At 43.5% G+C, this 27,572-nt stretch overlaps 2 protein-coding genes across 2 annotated transcripts in view; one reads left to right on the top strand and one right to left on the bottom strand.

The window, feature by feature from the left end:
- HDAC9 (histone deacetylase 9) overlaps positions 1-25,506 on the bottom strand; it is a 497,559-nt gene extending 472,053 nt beyond the window's left edge. The window contains exons 1-2 of the mRNA XM_080974605.1: positions 25,369-25,506; positions 8,604-8,697 (exon numbers count right to left, since the gene is read on the bottom strand). The gene's annotated coding sequence lies outside the window, so the exon portion shown is untranslated. The remainder of the gene's footprint in view (positions 1-8,603; positions 8,698-25,368) is intronic.
- A 194-nt stretch (positions 25,507-25,700) lies between these two features.
- Positions 25,701-27,572, top strand: part of SNX13 (sorting nexin 13) — a 64,727-nt gene continuing 62,855 nt past the window's right edge. Inside the window, exon 1 of the mRNA XM_080974625.1 lies at positions 25,701-25,847. Coding sequence (XP_080830751.1) covers positions 25,836-25,847 — 12 coding nt within the window. The 5' untranslated portion in view covers positions 25,701-25,835. The remainder of the gene's footprint in view (positions 25,848-27,572) is intronic.

Genomic DNA, 27,572 nt, shown 5'->3' with positions numbered 1-27,572 from the left:
AGTGGTACTTTGAAGTGGCACTGAATCTTTGAATTATTTCTCGGAAAATGAAACACATTTTATAATGGCCAAGTTGCCCTCTGTCTTTGAATAAGTGCACTACCCAATCTGTTGTTGACTTGTGATGCTATATCTAAAACTCTTTAAAAGGAACAAAGAACTACCAATATATCTGGCGATTACACTGTTCATTCTAAGTTTTAAATTCCAGGTTTTCACATTTTGCAAAGTTTATACCTCTAAAAAGGAGAGGGCTAAACCATGCCCCATGAGCTAGATGAGGCCTGCAAAACAATTTTTAGTGGCCCACTAGTCAGATGACAAATTTTACTGGGAGTGTTTTGTTGGTAAGGTAAAAGGTAAAGGACCCCTGGATGATTAAGTCCAGTCAAAGGTGACTATGGGGTTACAGAATCATCTCGCTTTCAGGCAGAGGGAGCCAGCGTTTGTCCACATACAGCTTTCCAGGTCATGTGGCCAACATGACTAAACCGCTTCTGGTGCAATGGAACACTGTGACGGAAACCAGAGCGCACAGAACATTCATTTACCTTCCCGCCACAGCGGTACCTATTTATCTACTTGCACTGGTGTGCTTTCGAACTGCTAGGTTGGCAGGTGCTAGGACAGAGCAACGGAAGCTCACCCCGTCACAAGGATTCGAACCACCAACCTTCTGATCAGCAAGCCCAAGAGGCTCAGTAGTTTAGACCACAGCACCACTCGTTGGTAACTTCTGTGGCACAACTTCAACAAAAGAAGAGCCTGGCTCAGGCCAGTGGCCCATCTAATCCAGTAGCCTGTTATCACAGTGGCCAACCAAATGCAAGCAGGATTTGAATGCAAGAGCACTTTCCCCTCCTGTGGTTTACAGCAACTAGTTTTCAGAAGCATTGTTGCTTCCAGCTGTGGAGGCAGAGCATAGCCCTCGTGGCCAGTAGCCATCAGTAGTCCTGTCCTCCATGGATTTGCCTAATCCTCTTCTAAAGTCATTTGCTGTGGTGATCATCACTGCCTCCTGTGGGGGCACCAAATGCATGTCTAAAAGTGTGTCCTGGGTCTGGAAACATTGAAGGCTTCTGCTACAGGACAAATGGAAGGTAGCACTGACATGCTGAGATTCAAGGCTAGGAGCATAGGAATGTAATCCTCTAACCCTGGAACTCAGAGGTCTTATGCTTTATGGAAGAATTTAGCAATTATTTATTTACACACACTCCTTTGGGTCCCCCAATTTCTATCCATTAAAACTGGTAGCCTTGCTTTGCTCAACAAAATACTTCCTGGCAGGAACGTGAAACAATACAAAATTGCGTTCCACCTATTCTTTCTCATTCTGATTATGAAGGTACTCTTTTTCACCTTGGAAGATAGGGAATAATACCCAGGCTGAATGAAGGGCAGTTAAGGCAGTGTATGGTTAAAAAAAGTGTATGTGGGGAAAAGTGAAGGACTCTCATTTGTAAAGTCACCTCGGCAAGGGTGCTGCTGCTGCTCTGAATTTGGGCAGTTTAGCAAGGTTTCATTTATCTCTCTCTGTATGTGTGGATCACGGTGCATGTGTTTTTTAATATTAAAAAAGCCCATTTATGAACACATAATTTAGGAGGGTAATTAGTCATGCAATGCAGCACTGCCCTTCAACAATTTATTTCTATCAGCATTATTAATCACAGCAGAGCAGATGTCTTAGGGACAAGCCAAGGTTAAAAACAAATGGTACAACATAATGAACTAGTGCACAAGACGATAACCTGCAGAGTTCCTCAAGTTGTAGGAGAATGCAGAAGGGGCTTGAGCCACATCTTCCTGCAAACTTGTTTCATAATCCCTCATTACCACGATCTGTTATCGGCAACATTCATTACCACCCATTAGTACTGTTATTTATTAGTACTGTTATTTTTTTACACTATCAAGAAAGACAAGGAAGTATGAAGACAAAGATGTCCCACGAGGCTTCTGTTTTTGATGGACTTGGTTGAGAACTGATAATATGCAAGGCCCCGCCAGCACAGCCTATGGTCAGGGATGATGGAAGATATCCATCAACATCTGAAAAGGCCAGAGGTTCTTTATCCCTGATCTTGGCTGTACTGACTTTTTAGAGCAGCCCTTGTTTCTACCCTTTTAAAAAATACTGTACCCAGCTGTCCACGGTTAGTATTCTACAGGTTGTTGCTTTGGTACAATTCTGCACACACAAATGCACAATGTTCTCTCTCTCCTCCTGCTAGTACAACCTTGCCGATAGTTCCAAGGTTGCAGGTCCAATCCCCGTATGAGACAGGTGAATATTCCTGCATTGCAGGGGGTTGAACTAGATCTATGATTCTATGTAGTGAGTCTGTTGGTGTCACTGTAGGCAAGCATAACCAATCAGAATAAGGTCACTGCTTTCTAGACTGGTGGTGACACAGAGAACATTTGCTCTCCTCTAAGTATTCCCAAAAAGAAGAGAAAGAGTGAAGGGGTTGGCATTATTTTATGCATTTGGATTATTTGCACTCCTACTAACTGGAATTCCCAAGTTGGTTTACAACATGTTTAAAATACAATAAAACAGGCAAGAGTGATTTATGTGCATTTAACACAAATAGGCAAATATTTTCAGGGCCTATTCCAAACAAACAACCCAAGAACAACAACACCCCATCAAAATATATGGTCAGAATAGAAGACTGACTTTTTAAAGGCAGATAGAAGCAACATAGATAAAAGGCCTGTGTTGTTGTTGTGCCCTTTAAAAACTGTTGAATGCCTAATTCTAAAAATCCATTAATTTATGTTGCACACTGCCTTGAGATCCAAACTGGATAAAGGGTGGTATATAAATGTTTTAATAAATAAAAATAATAAAACCAGAGTGGGCACTACTCATCTCTCCTCAGATGGCAGAAACACCTGAAGGAGAAGCATCTGATCATGACCTTGCTATTCTTGCAGTCTCTGAACTGTCTTCAAAGCATTAGAGCCCTCTAATCTGAAGGCTGCAAGTTTATGGAAAAGAATTGCTAGACTGTCTCTGTCTAGAGCGATTGCAGGTGGCACACCAGCTTTAGCTGGGGGTAGGCATTCTATGACAGAAGCTGCTTGTACCTCCCCTAGTTCTAGGAGTGTCCTAAAACTATGAATCTGTTCCTTTAAGACTGGGGTGGTTCACTTGGGCCCTCCTGATTTTGTTGGATGCTAATGTCCATGATGGGACGCGGGTGGTCCTGTGGGTTAAACCACTGAGCCTAGGACTTGCCGATCAGAAGGTCGGCGGTTCGAATCCCCGCGACGGGGTGAGCTCCCATTGCTCGGTCCCTGCTCCTGCCAACCTAGCAGTTTGAAAGCACGTCAAAGTGCAAGTAGATAAATAGGTACCACTCCGGCGGGAAGGTAAACGGCGTTTCCGTGCACTGCTCTGGTTCGTCAGAAGCGGCTTAGTCATGCTAGCCACATGACCCGGAAGCTGTATGACAGCTCCCTTGGCCAATAAAGCAAGTTGAGTGCCGCAACCCCAGAGTCGGTCACAACTGGACCTGATGGTCAGGGGTCCCTTTACCTTTAATGTCCATGATACTCTGGCCACCTCATGAGAAGAGAAGACTCCCTGGAAAAGACCCTGATGTTGGGAAAGATGAAGGGCACAAGAGAAGGGGACAACAGAGGACGAGATGGTTGGACAGTGTTCTCGAAGCTATGAACATGCGTTTGACCAAACTGCGGGAGGCAGTGGAAGACAGAAGTGCCTGGCGTGCTCTGGTCCATGGGGTCATGAAGAGTTGGACATTACTAAACGACTAAACAACAACAACAAATGTCCATGAACCCCATCCATCAAGGCTAATGGCCAAGAATGCTGGAAGCCGGAGTCCAGCAACATCTAGAGAGCCACAGGTTCCCTACCCTTGCATTATGGATGCAATAGCGCAGCCATAAAAAGCAGCAATTGAAATAATTAAAAACAGCAGCAGACCTGGATCTTAAAAGCCTTTTTCAAGGAAAACGTTTTCAATTTCTGTCAGCAGGGAAGGAGCCAGGCAAATCTCCACATGAAAGGGAATGCAATATACATTAATAATCAAGGTATGGGAGTCTAGTAACATTTGAAGGACTGTAGACTCTGCATCTCTACAAACCCATATAGAACAGGCCAGGTCTGCCAACCCATTTGTCAGGCAGACAAATCAGTGATCTGAGACACTGCTTTAGAATGTTTACTTCTTTGCCGAAATCAAAGGTAATTTTTTTTTAATAAAAAAAAAAGATCTAGAATGACTCTGTATTTTTCTTACCATGCTACTGCTGTTATATTTCTGCCTTTTCATTTTTTGCTTTGTTTATAAAAATGGTCTGAAAATGCATTTCCTTTTCCATATGAAACACACAAATATTAAAGAAATAAACAGAGCAGGATTGTTAGCTGTCGGAGGATTCTGCTGCTGCTCTTTGCTCCCTGCTGCCTCTGCCACCCTTGGCTCTGTATCCTGCCGTAAATGGGTTTCTCAGGACTGGGCTGCCTATGAGGCAGACTGAAGCAGCTGCCTCGGGTGGAGAAATCCCACAGGAGAACGAGAACTCTCACGAGATCTTGCAGAGCTTGCATGAGAGCTCGTGAGATCTCACTGGAAGCCACTACTGCTGTGCAACCCCAGTAAGTGAGGCTCTGGTAGACTCCATACTTCACCCCAGACAGTAAAATGGGATGGACTGTTCCTGAGGTGTCCTATTCAAGAGGGGCATGGATAAGGACTGCCATGCTTCCTCTTGGAAGCTCTCAGCTATCGCAAGCACAATGCCTGCATTCCAAATAGAGAGGTCTGCCCTTCCTCGCGTTTGACAGCAAGGACTGGCCTGGCTTCTGCCCTCCCTCTGGGGTTGAGATTGGTCTGCCCTTCTCCTCCCCATCAAGCCGTGTACTTAGGTGAATGTTTGTGAGCAGATGTACGCCACTGACATACAGTCCCCGAGCAGCTCTCACAGTTGGATATAGTTTTTGCAGGCTAAAATGTTGCCCACTCTTGCTCTAGGAGAATAATTTATCCCCTTATACAAGACTTCTCTCCCCAGCCCAGACATTCACCAGAAGGAGACTGGCTTTTCACACCTGATGAATCTCACCTTCCCTTTGGCTCAGCTCTAAAAAGAAACCAAGTAACATTGCCTAGTAATTTAAAGCTGAGTTTCCACAAGCTACGTGATCTCTGTCCTGATTAGGCTTCACCTCCGTGACTAAAGACTGGCCAGGTGGATATGAGAGAAGATGAGACAGTATTTAACTCTTCAAGCCTTTTTTGGCTAAGAGTAACTGGGTACAATTCTCCCTGCACAAATTTGTTTCATCTACTGAATGGAAGATGCCTTGCAGGCTGGAAAAAGGATTGCTGGAGCAAGGCAGATATGTACACTTACTATAATTACATGTAGTATGGTTTATTACAGGTCCATTGCATGTGCCTTAAACAACAACTGTGCTAAGTATTAGGTTTAACGTGGCAGCCCTTAGTGGCTTGGGACTATCTTAAGGAACACTTGGTCCCAATGCAGAGCTGGAAGGGCTTCAAAATGGACCTACGTACGAAGCCTTTCTCTCAGTGCATGAGCAAGAGGCCTTTTCAGTGGTGGCACCATGTCCTTCCAGCTAAGTTGCATCAGTTGCACTCTCTAAGCACTTTTTCATGGAAGTTGAAAATGTTTTGATAGTCTTTTAATACTTGACATATGAAATTGGCTGTTGCCTCAGTTGCAGCTATGTTAAACAATTTACAGTCGTACCTTGGCTCCCAAATGCCTTGCAAGTTAAATGTTTTGGCTCCTGAACCAGTGAGTGTTCCAGTTTGTGAATATTCTTTGGAACCCGAACGTCCGACGTGGCTTCTGATTGGCTGCAGAAGCTTCCTGCAGCCAATCGGAAGCCATGCCTTGGTTTCCAAATGTTTTGGAAATTGAATGGACTTCCGGAACGGATACCGTTTAACTTCCAAGGTACCACTGTACTCCCAGGTAAGCATGTTGCAGCCATAATGTATTTGACTAACTGCTTTTAAATTACTGTTTTTAATTGGATTTTATGTATGCCTATGTAGATTTTCTTATAAGCCCTTCCAAGTGCAACTGCAGAAGACCAGGATATAAATAATAACATATTATTGCTGTAACTACCTACTACATTTTATCTAACACTGCTCCATGGATAATCAAGACTGTAATTTACTATCAGATTCCACTCAAGTCATTTTCACCCAGAAGCAATACATTCCTAAAAGTGTGCATGGAATACTGTGTGTAGGTGTAGCTTTTTATGGGCAATATCCAATTGGTTGTGGATTTGTTTTGACAATTGTGCATCCATTGCTGCAGTGTTGATAATGCTCCTGTGGGATACAGCTTAGATTGCTATAAGTCCTTGCAAAACCAGTTTAAGTTAGTCTACCTTCAGCAATATCACTGCAATGGCTTCCAGTAATTACTGTGTGTACATAGCATGGGTGGCCTTCAATATTTAAAAAGCTGGTCCTCCTTGAATTCGAAGACACATATCCCTACCAATTAAAAATGCATTGCAACATCTGTGCATGGAGTGGACTTTAAAGACTCAAGGAAACAAGGGAAAATGATACATGAATTAAAAAGCGTAACTATCACACTGTAATAGATTATACAGAGAAATCATGTGAAAGATCCCAAAGGCTGTGAAATAATTCCATTTAAAGGACAGACAATAGTTATTAGTTTGCTTTGTTTCTATAGCAAAGAGAACAAGTGGAACAAACTGTGTTTTGACATTGAGCAAGTTTAAACACAGTGAAAAGCCTTGTAGTAAGAAAACACTTGCAAAAGAAAATATTGAATTTTTAGTCTCCAGTTTTTTGCCTGAACTTTAAGACAACAAGATACCATGGTCAATTTTTTCAGGGTTACTGACCTAACTAAAATTATGCTAAGATAAAATCTAGAGTGGGTAGTTGTCATGAGCCTCATGAGAATGTCCTGGAGAGGCTGGTCAGATCAGGATGATGCTCGAGGAGTTGGACTTGGATGAACCCGGGGAGAGACTTAGTAGGTTGAGCCAGACCTCGCCTGGTCCTCAGGAGGTTTCAGAGTTGTATGGGAAGGAAGATTGGGGCACAGAATCAGACCCCAGAGAGGGACTCAGAGGGCTGTTGGGAGAAGGTGGGTTAGGCATCAGCCATGATCAGTTGGCTCCACAGGAACTCTCCCAACCACCTTTCCCTAACAGCGAGTCTCCACCTGCATAGGAGATGCAGGTACAAGTCCGGCTCTGAGCCTGTGTTGTCCCCTCCCCTGTCACCTAAGACACGGGGATGCCACTCTGAGCAGATGGCTCAGGCCCAGCACACTGGAAGAAGTGCCTGTTTGCTTGCCCAGTCCAAATATGCTTCTCCCTTGCCTCACTAAAGCTGGGCTATGCTGGGCCTCTAACCTTTGCCTTGCCTATGTACGGCTCTGATTTGAGCATTAAAGATTTTGTCAGAAACCATAATCCAAGTTTGAGTTCTTCATCCATTGAGAGCCAGGACAGTAGTAAGCATGCATGTTTCTTTCCAATCAGTTCTTGCTCTTGGAGTTTCTCAAAAAGTGTCAAGTCTCAGAGTTGTTGCTCATTATCAGCTCTTACAATTGAGCTGAATTAATTAAAGCTTAAACCATGGTAAAAAACAGCAACCAGAACTGTGCACAAGGAACAAGGTGCTATGATTGTGGTCTCAGTGGGTTCTTGGACCAACTTACTGATTTTATAGCAGGCATTTATTTGAGTCTGAATTAGCAATCTTTTGTCTCAAAGAATACATTGTGTGCTGCATGTGGTTTCGGGAAAGAGCTGTATGAATGCCACATCCAAATCCATAGAAAGTTTCATAATACTCTGGAGTAAAGAGGAAACACTTGCTGAGTGACATGAGAATTATGAAATAAATGTAGCTTTTTATAGGCAACAGCCTTAGTGTTAAGTTCCAGTGTGTCACATCCACTTCCTGTTATGCTTACAAGCTTTGCCTCACTTTTTCCTTGAGATCTTTATCCTGTTTATATACCCTTTCTACGTTTGTTTTCAAAATTTTAAGCTTATTAAGTCATAATGGCTTATTTTGAATCAGAACAACATGACTAAGGGGCTACTGATAATAGTACTTGAGTGATAAAATGTTGCATGCTCCCTTTTTTTCTCAATGAAATGTTCTAGGTTCTGCTACCCAGATTTGGCTTCTTTCAGATGAAAGCAAACTGAATATTGCTGGTATTATTTCATAATGTTTTCTTCATATAATTATTTTATTTATTTAAGAGTTTTTTAGATGGACTTTCAGCTGAAGATGATTAGCAAAATGAGGCAGTCTGGAACATATAAAAATCAAAAATTGCAACAAAGCAGGAGATGAAAGCAGCACAAAAAACGCACAAAAACACTGATAAAAACAACAAAAAGGAAAATGACAGGAATGAAATTAATCATTAAAAGCTTAGGACATAAGAATGTATTCACTAAGTGCTTGAAAGGTAACAGCACTGATGCCTGCTGAATATTCCTGAGGATAACATTCCAGAACCAGGGCACCACCACTGCAAAGGCTGTACTGCTGGTCATAACCTACCTTACGACCCAGAAGGTGGTACCTAGAACAGGGCATCTGATACAGGCTCATATGGGAGTAGATAGTCCTTCACTTGCTCCTAAGTCTTGTAAGCCTAAAAGTCAAAGTGAGAACCTTCAAGTTAGAAGTCAGTGAAAATATTTACATCTTTAAACACACACACTCACACGTTCTAGGTTGTAACCAACTCAGAGTACACCCAGAGTACACTTTGAATTACTCGAACAAAATTTGTCCTATGCATTAATCCCAGTGCATCTACTCTGAGTAAGACTCATGCTGGATATAACCTATTGAGTTCATCAAGTCCCAGGCAAGTGTGGTTGTCAGGAGCCAGCCCAATCCACAATGTGTTAGGCTAGACTATTCTGATCCTAGCCATTGAATCCTACTAGATATTCCTGAGCAACTTTCACTGTAATATCAGTGGCACCAAATATTCACAGCTCCCGTTGAATACTGTGAGAAAGGGAGCAAGCCTTCCATTAGTGGAGATGTAATCCTTTGTTTTTGACATTCCAGCTGGTAGCAATGGAAAAAAGATTAAGATATTTGAAAAGCAAGGATTATGACCTCACATAGGGAATAAGCAGTAGCAACTAATGCTATGAGCCTCGCTCCGCTCATGAAGCAACAGAAAAGAAGAAAAGTTTGGTTTTTTGCAAAGTACTCTGTGAGGTATTTTCAACACTATAGCTACTGAGGTAAAGGTAAAAAGGTAAAGGATTCCTGGACAGTGAAGTCCATTCAAAAGTGACTATGGGGTTGCAGCGCTCATTTCGCTTTCAGGCCGAGGGAGCCGGCGTTTGTCTACAGTTTTCTAGGTCATGTGGCCAGCATGACTAAACTGTTTCTGGCACAATGGAACACTGTGATGGAAACCAGAGTGCATGGAAACACGGTTTACCTTCCCACCACAGCAGTACCTATTTATCTACTTGCACTGGTGTGCTTTTGAACTGCTAGGTTGGCAGGAGCTGGGACAGAGCAATGGGAGCTCACTCCATCGTGGGGATTCGAACTGCCAACCTTCCGATCAGCAAGCCCAAGAGGCTCAGTGGTTTAGACCACAGCGCCATATATTTCATCAAATAGCAGGGAAGCTGAAACAGGAATTGTGATGGGCTCTATAGGGCACGTTCAGATGTGGGGAATATTGTGTTAGTTTTCCTGAACAGGGTGTGCCTGAGTGCAAGGTCCGATCAGGATTTGTTTTCAGTATCTGAAATATAGAAAACTGCCTTGTACTGAGTCAGTCCATTGGTCCATCTTGCCCTATATTATCTGCCATGACTCACCAGGGTTTCAGACAATGCCAGCACTACCTAGAGATGCCAAGGATTGAACCTGCGACCTTCCACCTGCAAGGCAGATGCTTTTCCACTGAGATATGGCCCCTCCCTGAGCACAGTTCGCTATCTTTCTACATTGCAAATATATTCATTTTCTCCCCAGCTTTCTCCATTTTAGCAACCTGATTTGGAGGTCTAGTGCAGGCTTCCTCAAACTTGGCCCTCCAGATGCTTTGAGACTACAGTTTCCATCATCCCTGACCACTGGTTCTGCTAGTTAAGGGATCATGGGAGTTGTAGGCCAAAAACATATGGAGGGCTGAGTTTGAGGAAGCCTGGTCTAGGGGGTGGGGAATTGCTCAAAGAACTACCAACAGATCCTCATCAAGCTTGTTCACACCTGATCTAAAATCTTAGGTTCACAGTAAATATATTGTGCCAAAAGCCTTGTTCTAACCCACCCTGAAGTAGCACTTGTAGTGTTTGCCACCCACAATGTGTACAAATTAAACTGATGCTTGTAACTCAGACTGCCATGCCATTTCCCATAGTTTTACTTTTTCATAAACAGTCAGAAGCATAAACTATAGCATACTACTGCTTTCATACTGATGCTTTCATCTGAGAAAAAATGATGGAATAAGCTGCCACCTAGAGTTTGAGAACCAGCTTGATATTATGGCTATATTTTACTTATTGCTCAGAGATAGTACTTGTGGTTAGACAGCATTGTTTTGAAGCACAACTCGAGGGGGGTACGACGCAGATGCCAATTACAAACAAGACTGACGACATGTCACCCTAACGGATGGCATCTTTGCTGTATGGTGAGATTTATATATTCCGCATCACTGCAACAGACGCAATAACAATGGTAGCTTTCAATATTTCTGCAACACAGGAGCTGTTCATCAGGACTAGGTGCGTAATTTGTTGTGTTGGTCGTACTGCTTTAGGATATAAGGGGCAGATCACATCTCTGACTTCTCAGGGCACCACAATTTAAGAAGGATATTGACAAGCTGCAACATATGCAGAGAAGGGTGACCAAGATGAGAAAGGGTGTGGGAGCGAAGCCTTATGAGGAACGGTTGAGGGAGCTGGGTATGTTTAGCCTGGAAAAGAGGAGAGTGAGATGAAATATGATCGCCATCTTCAAATATCTAAAGGGCTGTCACATGGAATATGGAACAAGCTTGTTTTCTCCTGCCCTGGAGGGTAGGACCCGAACCAATAGATTTGAATTACAAGAAAGGAGATTCCGACTAAACATCAGGAAGAGCTTTCTGCCTGTAAAAGATATTTGACAGTGAAACAGACTCCATCGAGAGGTTGTGGACTCTCCTTCCTTGGAGCTTTAAAAGCAGGATGGACATCTTTCATGGATGCTTTGTTGAGATTCCTGCATTGCAGGGAGTTGGACTAGATGACCCTTGGAGTCCCTTCCAATGCTAAAATCCTATGGTTCTATGATTCCATGACCTACAAAACTAGCATGTCTTTGAAAAGGATTCAGCCTAAATGTGCTACATTTCTATATGGATTTTTGCCTTCAAAGGGGACATTAAAATGTACACACACATTTAGAACCTGAAGTGGTACAATCCAAGATAAATCTTTCTAAAACTTTTGCATTAAAATGCTGATGAATTTTTAAGAGGACCTTTTAAAAAAATTCTCAAGGTAATATTGAAACGCAGAGAGCTGAATTCAAGATTGGAAAAATGAAAAATGGACAGAAAGTGAAACTAACTTATTCACCAATCCCTAGCTATAAGTTCTTCATCTTCTGGGTCAGACCAAAAGTCCATCAAGTCCAACATCCTGTTTTCCCCAGTGGTCAACCAGACACTTCTGGGAAACCTGCAAGCTGGGAATGAAGAAAAAGATCTCTCCCACTGTTGCTCGTCAAAGATACACTGCCTCTGAAATCAGATGTTGCAAATGGCCATCAAAATGAATAGCTGGGAATTTGTCTAAGCTTTTTGGAAACCACCTAAACTAGCAGCCAGCAGTGTGTGGCAACAAATTCCATGAATTCATTATGTATTATGTGAATAAGTACTTTCTAGTGAAGTGTATGGAATTCTGGGATTTTAAAAAAGAGAATACCAGCACAGTTTTTAACATGATATGAGCTTGAGTTTACAAAGCTGTAAATCGAAAATGAAATTCAACAAGTCTGTACAGGCACCTTTGACATACATCTATTTACTGGGAAATTGAAAAATACTCCTCATTTTGTACCATTAAAAGTATGTTTCTCCTTTACGCTATTGCCTCAGCAGCAATTGTTGAGCAATATGTGCCACCTCACAAAGTCTCTGGCAACTAGAAATGTCACTTATTTTGGCTGCATTGAATTGTTGCTGGACTTATTTAAAATCATTTATATACCTTTTCAGGTTTCAAAAATTTCTACATGCTGTGTTTCCACCTAAGTTATATTGTTAATGCTGCTGCTATTATTAGCATGATTTTATTTTGTGAACCGTCCTGAGACCCCTGGGTATAGGGCGGTATATAAATTCAATAAATAAAATAATAATACAGCAGAATGCTAGCCAAATGCAGTTTTTGAGTATCCAGAATATTGTTCAAAATGTTGCCTTGCTGAAATATCCAGTTTTTTCACCAACTCCACCAGCCCTGTTCAGCCTACAATTCCCAATGGGTTTTTGCGTATGCAAGCAACATGCCTTTTTGAATGAAAGTGTCAGGGGTTCAGGAGCAGAGGCAAGGGCAAGGGAGGAAACAGAGAGCGAGGGAGAGGAGGCAGAAGAAAAGATGAGTGATGACGACGACCCGAGATCTCCGAGTCTTTCCAGTGAATCAGAAGATTCACAGAAAGGAGCACCAGTGGCCAGGGCAAGGGGGGAGCCTAGGGGGACACCCCAGGAAGATAGAGCCAGAGGGGACTCCGAGGGGAGCAGTTGGAAATCAGGACCAGCGTCACCGCCAGAGAGCAGGGAAGAGGAAGGGCGCCAGGGATCAAGCGCTGGCAGCTCACAACAGGGGGGAGGGCACGAGTCAGGAGTGGCCACACCTCCATCGGGGAGCGAAGAAACGGTCAGACGGAAGGTGGAAGGTTGGGCGCGCGTGCCAAGTTCAAATGCACAGGAAAGTGGCGCAGTAGGCAGCCCGGAAAGGGAGCCAGGTCCTAAAGCCCGCCGAAAGGAGGGAGAAGAGTCAGGGGGGTCAGCGTCAGCGTCAGAGGAATCCCGGAAGGAAGAGACCCCGGGGGGCAGAGGGACCCAGAGAAGAACAGTCAGGCGGAAAAGGTGGAGCAAGGCTAGGATATTAAGTTGGTGTACAAGGGGCGGAGACTCAGATGGAGCTTCGCCGATCTAACCATGAGACGTAGAGTTGCACGCAGCAGCTTGAGAATGGAAACTGTAACTCAATAAAGACTTTTATTTAATGATCGCTGGCTAGCGTGATCCTCTGTGAGCTAGGATCTGGAAGCAGCTCTGACAGAAAGCATTTTCGTTCATTTAACTTTTTAAAACTTGCTGCTTGCATGGGATTAACACATGCAATGCAATAAACTGACCAGCAGAGGGATTTATAGTTCTATTGAAGCTCAAGAACTGAATAAGCTTTGAATGCTCTCTTCTATTTAACCATATAATAGCACTTGAAACAGTCATGGCTCCCCCTAAAGAATTATGGGAGCAGTAGTTTGTTAAAGGTGGTGACAGTTTTTAGGAGGCCTCTATTCCCATTCCAGAACTACATTTTCCAGAGAGTTTTCACAATCAATTCCACTTTACAGGGAACTCTGGGAATTGTAGCTCTGTAAGGGGAATAAGGGTCTTTTAGCAATGCTCACCACCCTTAGCAAACTACACTTCCCAGGATGCTTTGGAGAAGCCATGTCTGTTTAAAGTGGTAACATAGCACTTTAAATATATGATGTGCATGTGGGCCCAGCGCCCTCTAGAGCAGTGGTAGGCAACCTAAGGCCCCGGGGGCAGGATGCAGCCCAATCGCCTTCTCAATCCGGCCCGCGGACGGTCTGGGAATCAGCGCGTTTTTACATGAGTAGAATGTGTGCTTTTATTTAAAATGCATCTCTGGGTTATTTGTGGGGCATAGGAATTCGTTCATTCCCCCCCAAAAAATATAGTCCGGCCCCCCACATGGTCTGAGGAACGGTGGACCGGCCCACGGCTGAAAAAGGTTGCTGACCCCTGCTCTAGAGCATTGTGTGGGACCCTGGTCCAATCTATGGATCTTTTATGTCATATACCCCCCCCCCCCCATAGGTTTAACTGCTAAGGAAGCCTTACCACTCTGATATTGCAGACTTTTTGTAAGGAGGCCAACACCTCCTGACTTTCAAAGGCTGTTTCATGCGGATATCCTGGTGATAGCTGGCCTTTTTCAACATGGTCTTTTTATGTTTTTATACTAATGGGGTTTTATCCGTCAAAAATTATTTTTTAGCTTACCTATACGTTAAGAAAGGTGGAGTGGTACATTTATTAAATAATGACAGAATGTCCCAGTTTATGGTGCCTGATCCCAATTTAAATAAATTTAAATAATAGTAATAATAATAATAATAATAATAATAATAATTTATTTATTTATACCTCACCGATCTGGCTGGGTTTCCCCAGCCACTCTGGGCGGCTCCCAACAGAATATTAAAAACACAATAAAACATCAAACATTAAAAACTTCCCTAACAAGAATAAATAATAATTTATCTGCGTGACCTTTTTAGGTTTTATAGGGGTCATCAATCTCCATGCCACTGCCTTAAAAAAAAAAAAAAGCTTCCTACTCAAGTAGCTGTCTAGATATCAAGTCAGAAGCTGCCTTATATCAAAGTCAGACTACTGCAAACAAGTATCGTTTACTCTACTGGTGGCAGAAGCAACCTGGCCTCGATGCAGGTTAGGCTGTGCATCTATCTGGTCAGCTAAACTCACACCCAAATCCACACTTTCAACTTTGTTGATCACTACTTGGGCACAACTTGAATGGTAAACTTCTGAATGAAGGTGTAAAAAAAAACCAATTAATAATGGGTGAATCTAATCATGGCTGCATACACACCATAAATTAACCCCCCCCCAAGAATCCTAGGAACTGCAGTTTATCTTTAACAAATCTACCTTTAACAAACTATGGTTCCCAGAGCTCTTTTTTGAGGGGGGGGGGTGCTTTAAAAGTATAGTGTTATATAATGTATAATAAGGTAAAGGTAAAGGGACCCCTGACCATTAGGTCTAGTCGTGGCCGACTCTGGGGTTGCGGCGCTCATCTCGCTTTATTGGCCGAGGGAGCCGGTGTACAGCTTCCAGGTCATGTGGCCAGCATGACTAAGCCGCTTCTTGCAAACCAGAGCAGCGCACGGAAACACCATTTACCTTCCCGCCAGAGTGGTACCTATTTATCTACTTGCACTTTGACATGCTTTCAAACTGCTAGGTTGGCAGGAGCAGGGACCGAGCAATGGGAGCTCACCCCGTCACGGGGATTCGAACCGTGTTTAACCCACAGCGCCACCCACGTCCCTTATAATGTAGAATATAACATGTATATTATGTATACTAATGTATGGTGTACGCTACATGAAATGGTTATGGATGATGTGGAAATATAACGGCGAGGCCAGGTCCCCAGGCTGCAGAGAACAATGCAAGAGGGAGGGTCCCCCCCCCCTTCTGAGGTCTGAGCATGGTTAGATAGATGACACAGGAAAACCAAGCATGGCATGATAACAGATTCTAAGACTTGATCAGATGCTACCAGACCAACAACGGAAAAATCAAAACAGTTCTACATGCAGAAACTAGGGGGCAATATAACAAATCACATTACGCCCACCTGGAGCAAAACAAGCTGCTCACTTGCTACCTGACAGTTTCTGTCTGAAGATGCCATTGATCAAATCAATGGCTTGCAAAGCAATGGGCTTGGATGTGGAGCAATTCTCCTGCTCTCTTTCTTTTCTGCAGCTCTTCTGTCCCATAGGTTTCAGTACAGCACTAAAAACCCCCAACAAAATTCCTACTCCATTCTTCAGGTATTCTTAAATAATGCTACTGACAATTTAATATGGGTTACAAGAGCTGAACAGCTATCCGTTTCTCTGCTAGTTGATATAACCCTTGTAAGAGAAGAAGCCCATTGGGATGAGCTCATGCATTCAGAAATGTGATCGGCTGCAAAGGGCTGATCTCTAAAAATTCATAATCTGTTCTTCCATCTCTCCACAAATAATTGAGATGGGTCTCAAAATAGCACAGAAAACAGACTGGGGGGAACTGCTAGGCACAAAAGGTTAGTGCCACATGGTATATAATGTCCCTCTTCTTGGTATCAGCCAATGCAAGGAGAAATTCTCTGAAAAGCACACACCACTGGTATCATACACATGGCCCCTATCTGGGAAGGGGCCCTGCAGACTTCTGGGGAGAATGTGGCCTTGGAGGCTCCTGTTTTGTAGTGGCAATCAATGTCCTCTGGCAGATGTCTTTTGGGATGGTGCTATTATTGAGAGAAGCCTCATTAGCTGCTACGCCACGGCTAAAGACCCCATCCTGTGCTTTTAACCCATAGTTTTTTGGGTGCTAATCTGGTAGCACCTTCTAAGGTCTAGATTAGGTTGATACTTGTGGCAGCAAGTTTGTCATACAACACAATGTTTTGGGACTGAATATCTGTCATGAGCCTTGAGATGCCATTGGGCTCGGGCTGGAGTTGGCAGGCTGTGAATGATGAGGAGGAAGGAGAAGATTGAATCAGGTGGTTTGTATGGTTCCGAAAATGGAAACCCAGATAAAAAAAGACAATGGAGAAACTCCCCTATGGGAAAAGTTCCCAACATTTGGAGAGGTGGTGCCATGGGGGGGGGGAGTGCGTGGAGGTGGCAGTGGGGGTGGAGGCTAGGCACCCACAGCAAAAGTCTGGTGGGTGCCCGGGTCCCTGAAGATGGTGGCAGTGATAGGGTCTGATATGCAAACAGCAACCCTGATTGGCTGGCCTTCATGTATGCATGGAGGAACTGTACACACATAGGTCCTTTTCACATTGATGCTAATTGTGTGGTTGTCAAGAAGCATGGTGAACATGTACAATAGCCAACAGCCACATTGGATGTTCGGCTTCCGAAAAATGTTCAAAAACTGGAACACTTACTTCCGGGTTTTTGGAGTTTAAGAACCAGAGTGTTTGAGAACCAAGGCATTAGAGAACCAAGGTACCACTGTAGTGAACATAAAGGTCAGCATATAGTTTCCTTTTCACATTTTCTAATTGCCTTAAAATGGTTAGTTCTTGGATGTTTCAATGAAATGCAAGCTGACTTTGAATGGGCTATGCCCAAAAAAGATGACCTATAAATAATAATAATATTTATTATAAATATAGGGGATTATTCTATTTTACCTAATTATTTAATTCATATGTTATGCCTGCCTGTGCCCCTGAAGACTCTCTTCACTCCATCAGTATTTATTCATTAACTATCTCATTTCCTGTTTGTTTGCTAGACCACAGCAGTTTTGTGTGATGTCTTAACTGAAAATACTGCTCCAAAGCCTAATTTGAATTCATAGTTTGCAAACCATTATTATGAAGTTAGAACTAACCATATTTTCCAAATTGGGATCTCATGGCAAACTACAATGAGTGAGAAAACAGATAATATGTGAGCCTACATAAATGATCCCATGTGCCAGATTGTTTTGGTGTTTATGTGTGAATTGAACCAATGCAGCAATATTCAGTCTCTTGTTTTTGCCAAGGAAATTTACATTCAAAGTAGGGAAAACAATGACGGAACATACTCAGCCTAAAATGTACATAGTAATTGTGTTATTTACTAATTGTTGTCTGTATGACAGATGGTAACTTCATTTGGTGTGGGTTGACTACCTTGAAATAATTTTAGAAATTCATTACCCTACCACCAGCTTCCTTATTTAGTTGTATAGGGGTTTTTTTTTAAGGAAAAAAAAGCCTGTAGTTACTTCTCAAACTAAAGACTGAAAGTAGGTTCAGCTCCAGAGGAAATAATAAACCAGGGGCTTACCCAGGGCTTACACAGAAAGAGAGAGACAATGTGTTTAAGAAGGGAAATTCAGACAGATTATTGTACAAGTTGCAAAGAGAGAAGTGAAGAAGGAAACTGAAACAACAGCTGGTACTAGAAACCTAGAAAAAGCAAAAAAGGAACTATATCAGGAACTTAAGTAGGAATATTGTCTTGTATAGGAGAAAATGACCTATGGTGATTCTGCTTTATACAGTTGCAGGAATGGAAATAATAGAATTATTATTATTATTATTAGTTTATGAATCACTTTTCACAAATGTCTGAAGGCCATTTATAACCTTACAACAGGAACTAAAAATAGGTTTTAAAATGATAGCAAATTAACACCCAAGGATATAGGAGCCAGCTCCTAGGGGGTGAGGGATCTTCACCCCTGATAAAATATTTGAGGGGTCTGGGCCCCCCCAAAGTTGATGGGCATTGCCATTCAAATACTGTGTGCACACTCTATCATGTGATAAATTATGCAGGGTGAGGCTTACCTGGGTCCCCCAATATCTTATTCAAGTTGGCACCCCTGCCCAAAGGAGTGTCCTATATTTATTCAACCTTGTTGAAACAAAAGTGACTTCAACATGGGCAAAATGTAGTTTCTAGTTGGTTGAACTGCAACAGGATAGCTATAGTTAAGGCATAACACTTTGATCTCGTTCACATGTCATGGTAAGCCAAACTACTGCTTCCTACAATTGTACATACGTTTGGGCTCCCAGAAGGAAGTTGACAGCCTCTTTGCTCCTTACTTTGCTCCCCATACCTATTTCTCTTTCCTCCCCACTTCCACCTCCAATCTGTAATTGCCACTCCAAGCAATTTGGTTAATCAATCTATTCCCAGTGACTGTGGAGCTGAAGTTTTGCAGGTGATCCCCAGCCTGCCGTGACAGCATGCTGGATTTCTGCTAGAAGCCAAACATGGCTGATCATTCGATTTCTAATGATACAAGCTATGTACAGATTTGGAGTAAGCCCTATTGGATTAAGTGGAGCTGACTTGCTGCCAAGTAATTGCACATAGGATTTCGGTTGCAGATGTGGTAGAAGCATGTTCAGTGCAGGGAATGGAATTGCCATTGTACAGTGCATAACCATGATAGTCACAATCACACCCCTTCACAAGCGTCTAAGTTTATACAATAATCTTATAATTATAGCGTCATAACAATTATGGGATGTGTTGCAGTAACCAATGCAGATCTCCATGTGTTGCCTTTCAGCTTGATCTACTATTTCCTGTGCACATACTTGGGAAATTATTTGGAGTGCTGCAATGTCTTCTTTCAGCCTGACTTAAATTATGTTTTCTGTTAAGTTCCAGTGTAGCAGAATTTGCACACTGTTCTCTTGAAACTCTTGTGTTTTCAGTGTTCCTAAATGTTTACCTTTGGAGCATCCAGTGGGCAAAAAGCTCCCCCTTCATGTTGACTGGGCGGTTTTAGGACACTGGAGGGACTCTGCTGTATAAATAGTAACGGGCAGTGCTTTTTCTGGGGGTACGCATACCCCTAAACATTTTGTGAATCTAAGTTTGGCCTCATTGAGGGGCAGTATTTCAATATGAGTAGGAAAATGAGAGTACCCCTAAACATTTTTTAAGGGAAAAAAAGGACTGGTAATGGGTCTTCAACCCCCTGCAACCCTGGACCATGGCACCACTGTGCTTAACATAGTTACTCCAAATCCATTCAAAGTGAGATACCATTGTCCATTGTCCAGTCTGCTTGTCAGAAAAGTACAAACCAAGTTTCAGTTTTCTCTTTTTATGAAACAAGACAATGCATGGAATAAACTCATCTATCTCATCCAGGATTGGGAAACCGCAGGCCTGGGTCCCGTCTGTGGGTCTCGATACACCTCTGTCTGTCCCTTGAGACTCTCCCCAGAAAACTCCCCTCCCTGGCCCTGTTCCACATGTTCCTCAAATGTTTTGCCTGGCTGGAATGTGTCCTTCAACTGTGATCATTCCTCTTGCTTGCCTGGATTGAGGATGGAGAGAGGTGTATTTGAGTGTTTAAGAAACTTCCAAATATGTCTGGAATGCAGTCTACTGTACAAAGCTAAAAGTCACATTAGATGCTTTGCCTGCTTTTCTCTCTGGCCACGGCCACAACTGGCATGTGCCCCCTGGCCCTAATCTTTCGGATAGCGTTTACCCAATGTTGCAGTTAAGGGTCAATCTACACATTAGTCACCCTAGATTTGGAGAGATGGTGTAGGAAAAAAGAAATATGTTGGTAATAGTTAGCAGCATATTCAAATTAAATGCTTAGGACCAGACACACCTCTTCTTGAGCAAAATGCAGCTGTGTTGCCCCAGCAGAAAAGTTTTTAGCCTTAACCCATCCTCCCAGACATCATTTTCCTGCCAAAAATCAGCCCCAGAAGTTCCCCTAACAGTGCTATTTGCAGCACTGCTCAACACTTCCTCTTTCAGTTCTAGGTTGCAGCTACTGTCACTGGGAAATCACTTCAAATTCACTTATTCTGCTTCTGTTCTTTATTGCTTTCTTTCCATTAACAGGCTTGTCCTAGGCTGGTATTTAGAAAATGAACTGTAGCTATTGCATTATTATTATTATTATTATTTATTAAACTTATTAGTTGCTTGTAACTCAAAAAGTTCCCAAGTGAAATAGACTGAACACGCACACACACACAACAGAAAAAAGGGGGATCATATAACACAGCCCACCCCCATAACAGTAATAGAAAACTTTGGCAGGATGGTAACAACAAACAAATCAATATTCCCATTAACCAGAAGACAGAAATAAAAACTCAACCCTGACACCTGCTCCCTATCCCTAAAACCATTACAGTGTGGGCATGAGGTATTTTGAATATAGTTTCTGCCCAACCTAAAGTATGTGGCTCTTCCTCTAATCTCTCTTGGTTCAGAATGGCGTGTCAACATAGTTTAGTAATGCTCCTTTGATGTTGCTTCCATTCCACTAATAGTGTGAACGGCTGAGAATAATTGGCAGAAGACAATTAGTGATAATGAGAAAACATTATGGAATGTTTTGAATCAAATACGTCAGCTCCAGTTTTGTTTCAATGTCACTGGTTACCAATTTGTTTGGGGGGGGGTAGCTTTTAAAGCCCTAAGTGGTCTGGGGACACAGGATGCTTTAAAAAAGGGTTGGGAGACCTGTGGACCTCCAGATGTTGCTGGACTACAACTCCCACTGCGCTGACAATTGGCCACTGGCTGGGTCTGATGGGAGTTGGTGTTCAGCAATATCAAGAGGGCTGCAGTCCCCCCCCCCAACTTCAAGGACTCCCCTTCCATAATTGTCTATTCAAACTCCCATGTAAACTGTCAGAAACCCTGTTCTGTGTCTCCTCTGGTGGCAGTAAAACCTTGGCTTTATCCGAAAACTGAAGACACCTTGGATGTCTGCTCTGAGCTTGTGACAGACAAGCAGGGTAAACGTAATTTCACCAAGACAAACAAGTGTCACTTTGGATGTGTAGGAATGCAGATATTCATGCTCAATTTGGTGGAAAGAATGCTGCCCATAAAACATCGCTTCATTGCTTGCTTGTGTGGCCTTACATTCTCTAATAAAAAATAAAAAATTCAGTGCTAACGTCTTAAAGGAGCTTCTTGTTTCTTGGGTAACTGTTTTGGTTTAACATCTAATATTTTAACCCAGGTGTGAATGAAGAGAACAAAACAGCAGAAACAAACAGCCACAACCATGGCAATTCTGAAACTCTCAAGAGATCACAGAAAGAAGCTGATGATGAAGGCATACATTTTAAGCTGCAAAGTGGCGACACATATAATACAGGGTGGGGAGGGAGGAAGGTGAGCAGAAAGTAAGAGAAGGAAAGAATGGAAGAGAACAAAAATACCAAGGTCTGTGGATTAGGCAAATGCTGATGCATCAGAAACGGCAGGTGCTGTTTCAGAAACGATGTACAACACTATTTATCCTTGAGGACATTTTGCTAGACTTCACAGTTTCATAAGAACACTGCTTCCTCCACCTGGTGCACCGGGTGGATTAATGGACTACTCAGCCAGGGAGCTTTCGTAGCAATGTAAGTGCAAGGTTAGAAATAAGAGCCCAAGTGGCTGCCACCAAGTACAAACATGGCAACTGAGGAATATGGTGGCCATGTATTCCACTTCACAGAGACCAGCTGTCCTATCCAAGTCCTGATTAAAAATAAAGAACCATAGGAAGGGAGAGCAAGGGCCTTGAAATTGCCCACCAGTGGTTTAGCTCTTGGACAGCAGCATTCCCTACAATGGTATTTGCATTTTAAATTTTAGTAATTACTTATACATTTGCAGCTATACATATCAGCACATGCAAATTTTATGGTAATCTGTGTTCTCTCTTTTTAGTCATGCATTTCCTCTCTTTTCTTTAGCACAGCACACATGGTGGGGATGGACAAATCAATTTCAGTTTCTTACCTTTCCAATCTAAAATGCAGCTCATGATTTATATATATTTGTTTGCAACTGTGCCAAATAAATAAAGTTTTCCCAAGGATTTTACCTAACAAAATGCATTGTTCGGTGCTATTTTTACTTCTTTTATGAACACATTACACAAATACACCTTTTATATGTATTTTATGGTTGGAGAATTGCACAGAAAATTATGAGAAGAACAATTTCTGAAGGATGGCTATGTTTCAGTTTGTATACTTTTTTTGAGAAGTATGGTTTAGGTTGGGTTCACATTAAAATGTAAATTAAATCGAATTTCCTCCCCATCCCTAATAAGTGGTCACCCTGTTGATAAGGCAAAGGATTTCTCACACTCTTTTCTTGATTCTTCCACAGAACATGTTGCACAGAACATATGTATCACTCAAAGGATTTGTTGTTAAACATGACCACCATTGATGTTCACAATCCTGTTTTGCTTTAATTCAGAAACTTTGTTGCACAAACAATACAAAGCCTTTAACTTGTCTGTTTGGTATTCTGCTTGTTTGCAGTTCAATAACTCTCTTGAAAACTGATATACCAGAATGAGATTTTGTAAGGTTCAGCATTTCAACTCTGAATATCAGTTCTACTTCTCACCTTTTTCAGTCACCTTAGATTTCTGTTCTGACAGGTATCATAATGCAACCTTTCAAATACTGGAATGAAAGTTGGCATTCATCTTCAGGACATCACATTCATATTTGATCTTCTTTTCCCTCATCACAATGTAATACATCCCTTGAAAATTGAGATATTGGAATGATTTCCCCCCTCCATATTTCTCTGAAGTTAGAATATACTTTCAGTTGCCATATTAATTTGTGGTGGCAGTTGGAAGATGGAAGTCAGATTGTAATGCAATATCTGAAATGAAGAATCTTGAATACTGTGATTTACCCACTCTAGTTTTGTAACTATTTTAAGTACTATTTTAATAGCACCACATCAGAACTGCATGATTTCTGCAAAGAGGCAAGTGCATACATGCCTATATGTCACACCATCTACAAATCCGTGTGTTATTTTATGCAAGTAATCAGACTTATGTACACTTAAAGGGGGGCTAGCTCAGTGAAAAAGCACCAGCTTCGTGTGCAAAAGGTCTTAAACCCAAAACAGCTACATGATAACTGAGCACATTTCGGGGGGAAAGGAGGGTGGTGAACTTTGGGGTAGTGAGATGGAATGGAGTACCCTGGAAAGGGCATGGCTAGCTGATAGGGAGCCCTGAATGGGACACGCCACACTGCAGCACTTTGTCACAGATAGTACTTGTTGAATATATCTCAATTTTCTCACAAACTCTCACCCCATCACAATAAGTGGTGTGGGAGAGACATATTTTCCTGACAACTTCAACATATTTGGAAATGTTGCATCTTTACTCCAGCTGCGGTCAAGCCATCTCACACTTCATCATTCAATGCACAATCACTGAAAGTCCTCTCTAAACACCGTCATCCTATTATCTGCCTGTTCATTCGTCTTGTTTCCAAGTTATTCCAGATGTGTCCACTGCTTTGACTGATCATTGCTTTTGTTATCTACGTTAGCTTCTTGCTTCCACTGCTAATTGGACCATTTATCATCATTTCCCTAACCTAGAGTGCTCCGGCCTGCTTCTCTCTCTACTCCGCTCCCCTCAACTCTTTTTACCAAAATGCCGTACAAAACAAAGCAAAAGCAAGTGAGCAGCAATGAACAGCAGTCACTATTTGCCTGCTACTCTGGCCTTGTGCGTTATCATATCTTATCGCTGCCCAGCCGATGGCTTCTGGACTCATCATGAATCTTGCTTGATATTCCAGTCCAAAAGCTCTCATACTCTACTCTGACATCCCTACCCCAACCAAATCAACAAGACTACAATCAGGTGTTCATTCATTCCCTTTCCATACAAAGTCTGGGGCGTGTTTTATAACCAACACTAGATGACACCCAGTGTACTGGAAGAAGCAAATATCACCAATGTCGAGGGAATGATTTTTCAACATCAACTTCACTGGACTGGTCATGTTGTGCAGATGCCAGATTATCGTCTTCCTAAACAACTACTCTATTCCCAACTTAAGAATGGAAAGCGTAATGCTGGCGGTCAACAAGAGAGGTTCAAAGATTCTCTCAAGGCAAATGTAAAAAAATGTAGTATAAACACCGACAACTGGGAAACACTGGCCTGTGAGTGCTCCAATTGGAGAACAGCCTTTACCAAAGGTGTTGTGGGCTTCGAAGACGGTCAAACTCAGGATGAAAGGGAGAAACGTGCTAAGAGGAAGGCACGCTTGGCAAACCCTCACCATGATCAACTCCTGTCCGGAAACCTATGTCCCCACTATGGAAGGACGTGTGGGTCCAGAATTGGCCTCCACAATCACTTACGGACTCACTGTTAAGATCATGTTCATGGAATACAATCTTACTTGGCTACGAGTGATCACCAAAGAAGACGACACCCATAAGCAAGTGCTGAAAAGGGTGTGAGAAAAAGGCCCTGTCTGGGGGAGGCGTGATCATATGTATTTTAATTGATTGTCTGATTTTATGTTAATACGTTATACATTTGATTTTAGCCGCTCTGAGCCCAGTTTTGGCCGGGGAGGGTGGGGTATAAATAAAAATTATTATTATTAAAAATTATTATTAGTATTATTATTAAGAAAGGAACAGATTCCTTTGGAATTCGGACGGGCAGCACATTCCTAAGCAGAAGCTGGACCCCACTTGCATTCACACAGTGGGCCATACGCCATAGAAAGCGCGTCCAGAGGAGGTTTGTGCCTCCAACTTGTCCCAGAGCCATTTCTCTCTCCCGCCTCCAATCATGACTGACTTTTTGCCACCAGTCCAAATTGCAAGGAACTCCTCACAACGACCTCGGCAAGCTTTTGTGAACGTGAGCCCAGCTCTCCTCAAGTCTCTCACAGCGCGCCACATACTGACTCGCCTGTCCCACTCCATCGCCCTTTCCTCACGTTCCGCCGCTCCCGACCCGCGTCGCTTGAGGGGCGAGTCGAGAGAGAGGCAGCGAGCCCGCCCTCAGCCCGTGCCTGCGTGAGGGGAAGCGGTTGTGGGCGGAGGAGGGAGGCGGCAAGGCGGCCTGGCCAGAGAGAGGCCTGCCCAGCAGTGTCTCGCCGCCCCAATGGGCGGCCGCGCCGGCGAGAGTAGCAGCGGCAGCAGCGTCGGCGGCGTCTCGCGCAGCCTCCTCAAGATGGCCGCCTCTCCTGAGCGACCTGCGGAGGCGGCGTCGGCTGCTGTGGGCTTGGCGCTACGGAGGCACCGCTGAGGAGGGTGGCAGCCGGCTGGCGCCGTTCCCCCTGCGGCGGCGGCGGGCGGCGGTGGCCCCGGGCAGACGTTGCGAGCTGCAACACCATGCGGCGGGGCTAGAGCCGGAGGCTCCCACCGCGAGCAAGGATGTTAGCTGAGGTAAGAGAGCCGCAGGCGAGACGGACCGGGCAGCGGCGGAGGAGAAGAAAAAGGGGCCCGGAGGCTGCAGGCCGCTCGCCCTGCGCGGCGCTCCGAGAGGTCCTGCCTTCGTGACAGCGGCCAGCCGCCCGCGAGAGACTCCTCGGGCCCCGTTCCCACGGCGGCGAGGGCCGTTGGGTCTCTGGATAGTTGTTTTTTTTACCCCCGCGGGCCCTTGTGGGTGCTGCTGCCGCCCCTCAGCAAGCCGGCCGAGGGTGGCTTTGGGTCGTTTCATAAGGACGTCGGTGTGATGAAGCTGAATGCCCGGCTGCTCCCGGTAGGCCTCCTTCGGGAGGCGTTGGCCTCCGGATGCAGGTCCGCACCTGGATTTCCTTCTCCATCCCTTCTCGGGGTCTCCCCTCCCCCCAGGGTTAACTGGCGAGCACCGGGGCAGCTTTATTACCCCGAGCCGAGAGAGAGGCGGCCACCAGCTCGGCACTTTCCTTATCTCCCTCAGTTTCACTCATGTGACCCTGCAGCATATCTCGTAAAGGGAAAGCGAAGCGAGTTGTTGATAGTATTGTTCTTGGCGGTGGTAATGTTACGGAACTTTCTCAGTGTAAAAGAAGCAACCCCGAATTATTATTTTTTTATGGTGGTTTGGGGGTGTGTGATGGGACAGGAACTCAAGTCTTGTTTTCTCAGGACTGTCTGCTGCTTAGACTCAGCCAGCCTCAATGGCTTAAACTTTTTAGGGTACTGTAATTAGAATTGTGGTTTGTGAGTGTTGCCTCCTGTGTTGCTGCTCATCTTTTGGTGGAGTGGGTAGGACTTGGGGCCCTTACAAATGTGTTGCCAGAAAAGCATTTCATGTGTTTTGTCCTCTCTGTTGTCTGGTTTTTATTTGTTTTTATTTTTGTCAAGCTGCTTTGAGACTTTTTATTGGGGGGGAGGAATAAAAATGACTTCCTGTACTAAGTAAATAATAGCAGCAGCAACTTCATTGAATGCTAGTGTTATGCTTTTGGTATAAAGTGTGCTAGCTGTGTTCTTCCAGGTTAAGGAGCAAACACTCTTTTAGTGCACACCTATGTATCGTATAGTGACTCAGAAGTAAGCCCCATTGTGTTCAGTGGGACTATTCCCAGGTAGGTGTGCATAGGATTGCCACCTTGTTATGTTTTCCGCAAAAGTGTCAGCAAGCTTTTAAGTTACACAGAAGTTGCGCGAGGCTGCTAATTCTTTGCTGTTGTATTTTTCTGGATACTTAAGTGGTCCAGCTGCTGGTGGTTAATGGGTGAAAGGTATTGTTGAATAATACATTGAATACCTTGTGATAACTCAAGTCGCTCACCAGTGCCGTGACCCTAAAGGTATTGGCTTGGACCATACTGAACATATGAAGCTCCTTCATACTCTGAGATCATTAGTATTGCCTATTCCTAAGTGGGACCAGCTTCGTGGAGTCCAGGGCAGTGGGTTTTCTCAACCCTGCTCCCCTAAATTCTTTTAATTGATAAGTGCAACCGGGGTTCCTGGTTGCAAAGCAATTGATGTACTCTTGTCATTAAATTCTGCAAAAGAAATGATTAATAAGATACCTTGCTGCTGCTTTCATGTCATTTCAAACTGTAATGTATGAATCTGAGGATTATGTACAGTACAGTGGTACCTCGGGTTACATACGCTTCAGGTTACATACACTTCAGGTTACAGACTCCGCTAACCCAGAAATAGTGCTTCAGG

The sequence above is a fragment of the Podarcis pityusensis genome (genome assembly GCF_964106645.2).
Source record: "Podarcis pityusensis genome assembly, chromosome: 12".
Classification (NCBI taxonomy): Eukaryota; Metazoa; Chordata; class Lepidosauria; order Squamata; family Lacertidae; genus Podarcis; species Podarcis pityusensis.
The sequence above is the reverse complement of the archived record's forward strand: the minus strand, read 5'-3'. Positions and strand labels throughout refer to the sequence as shown.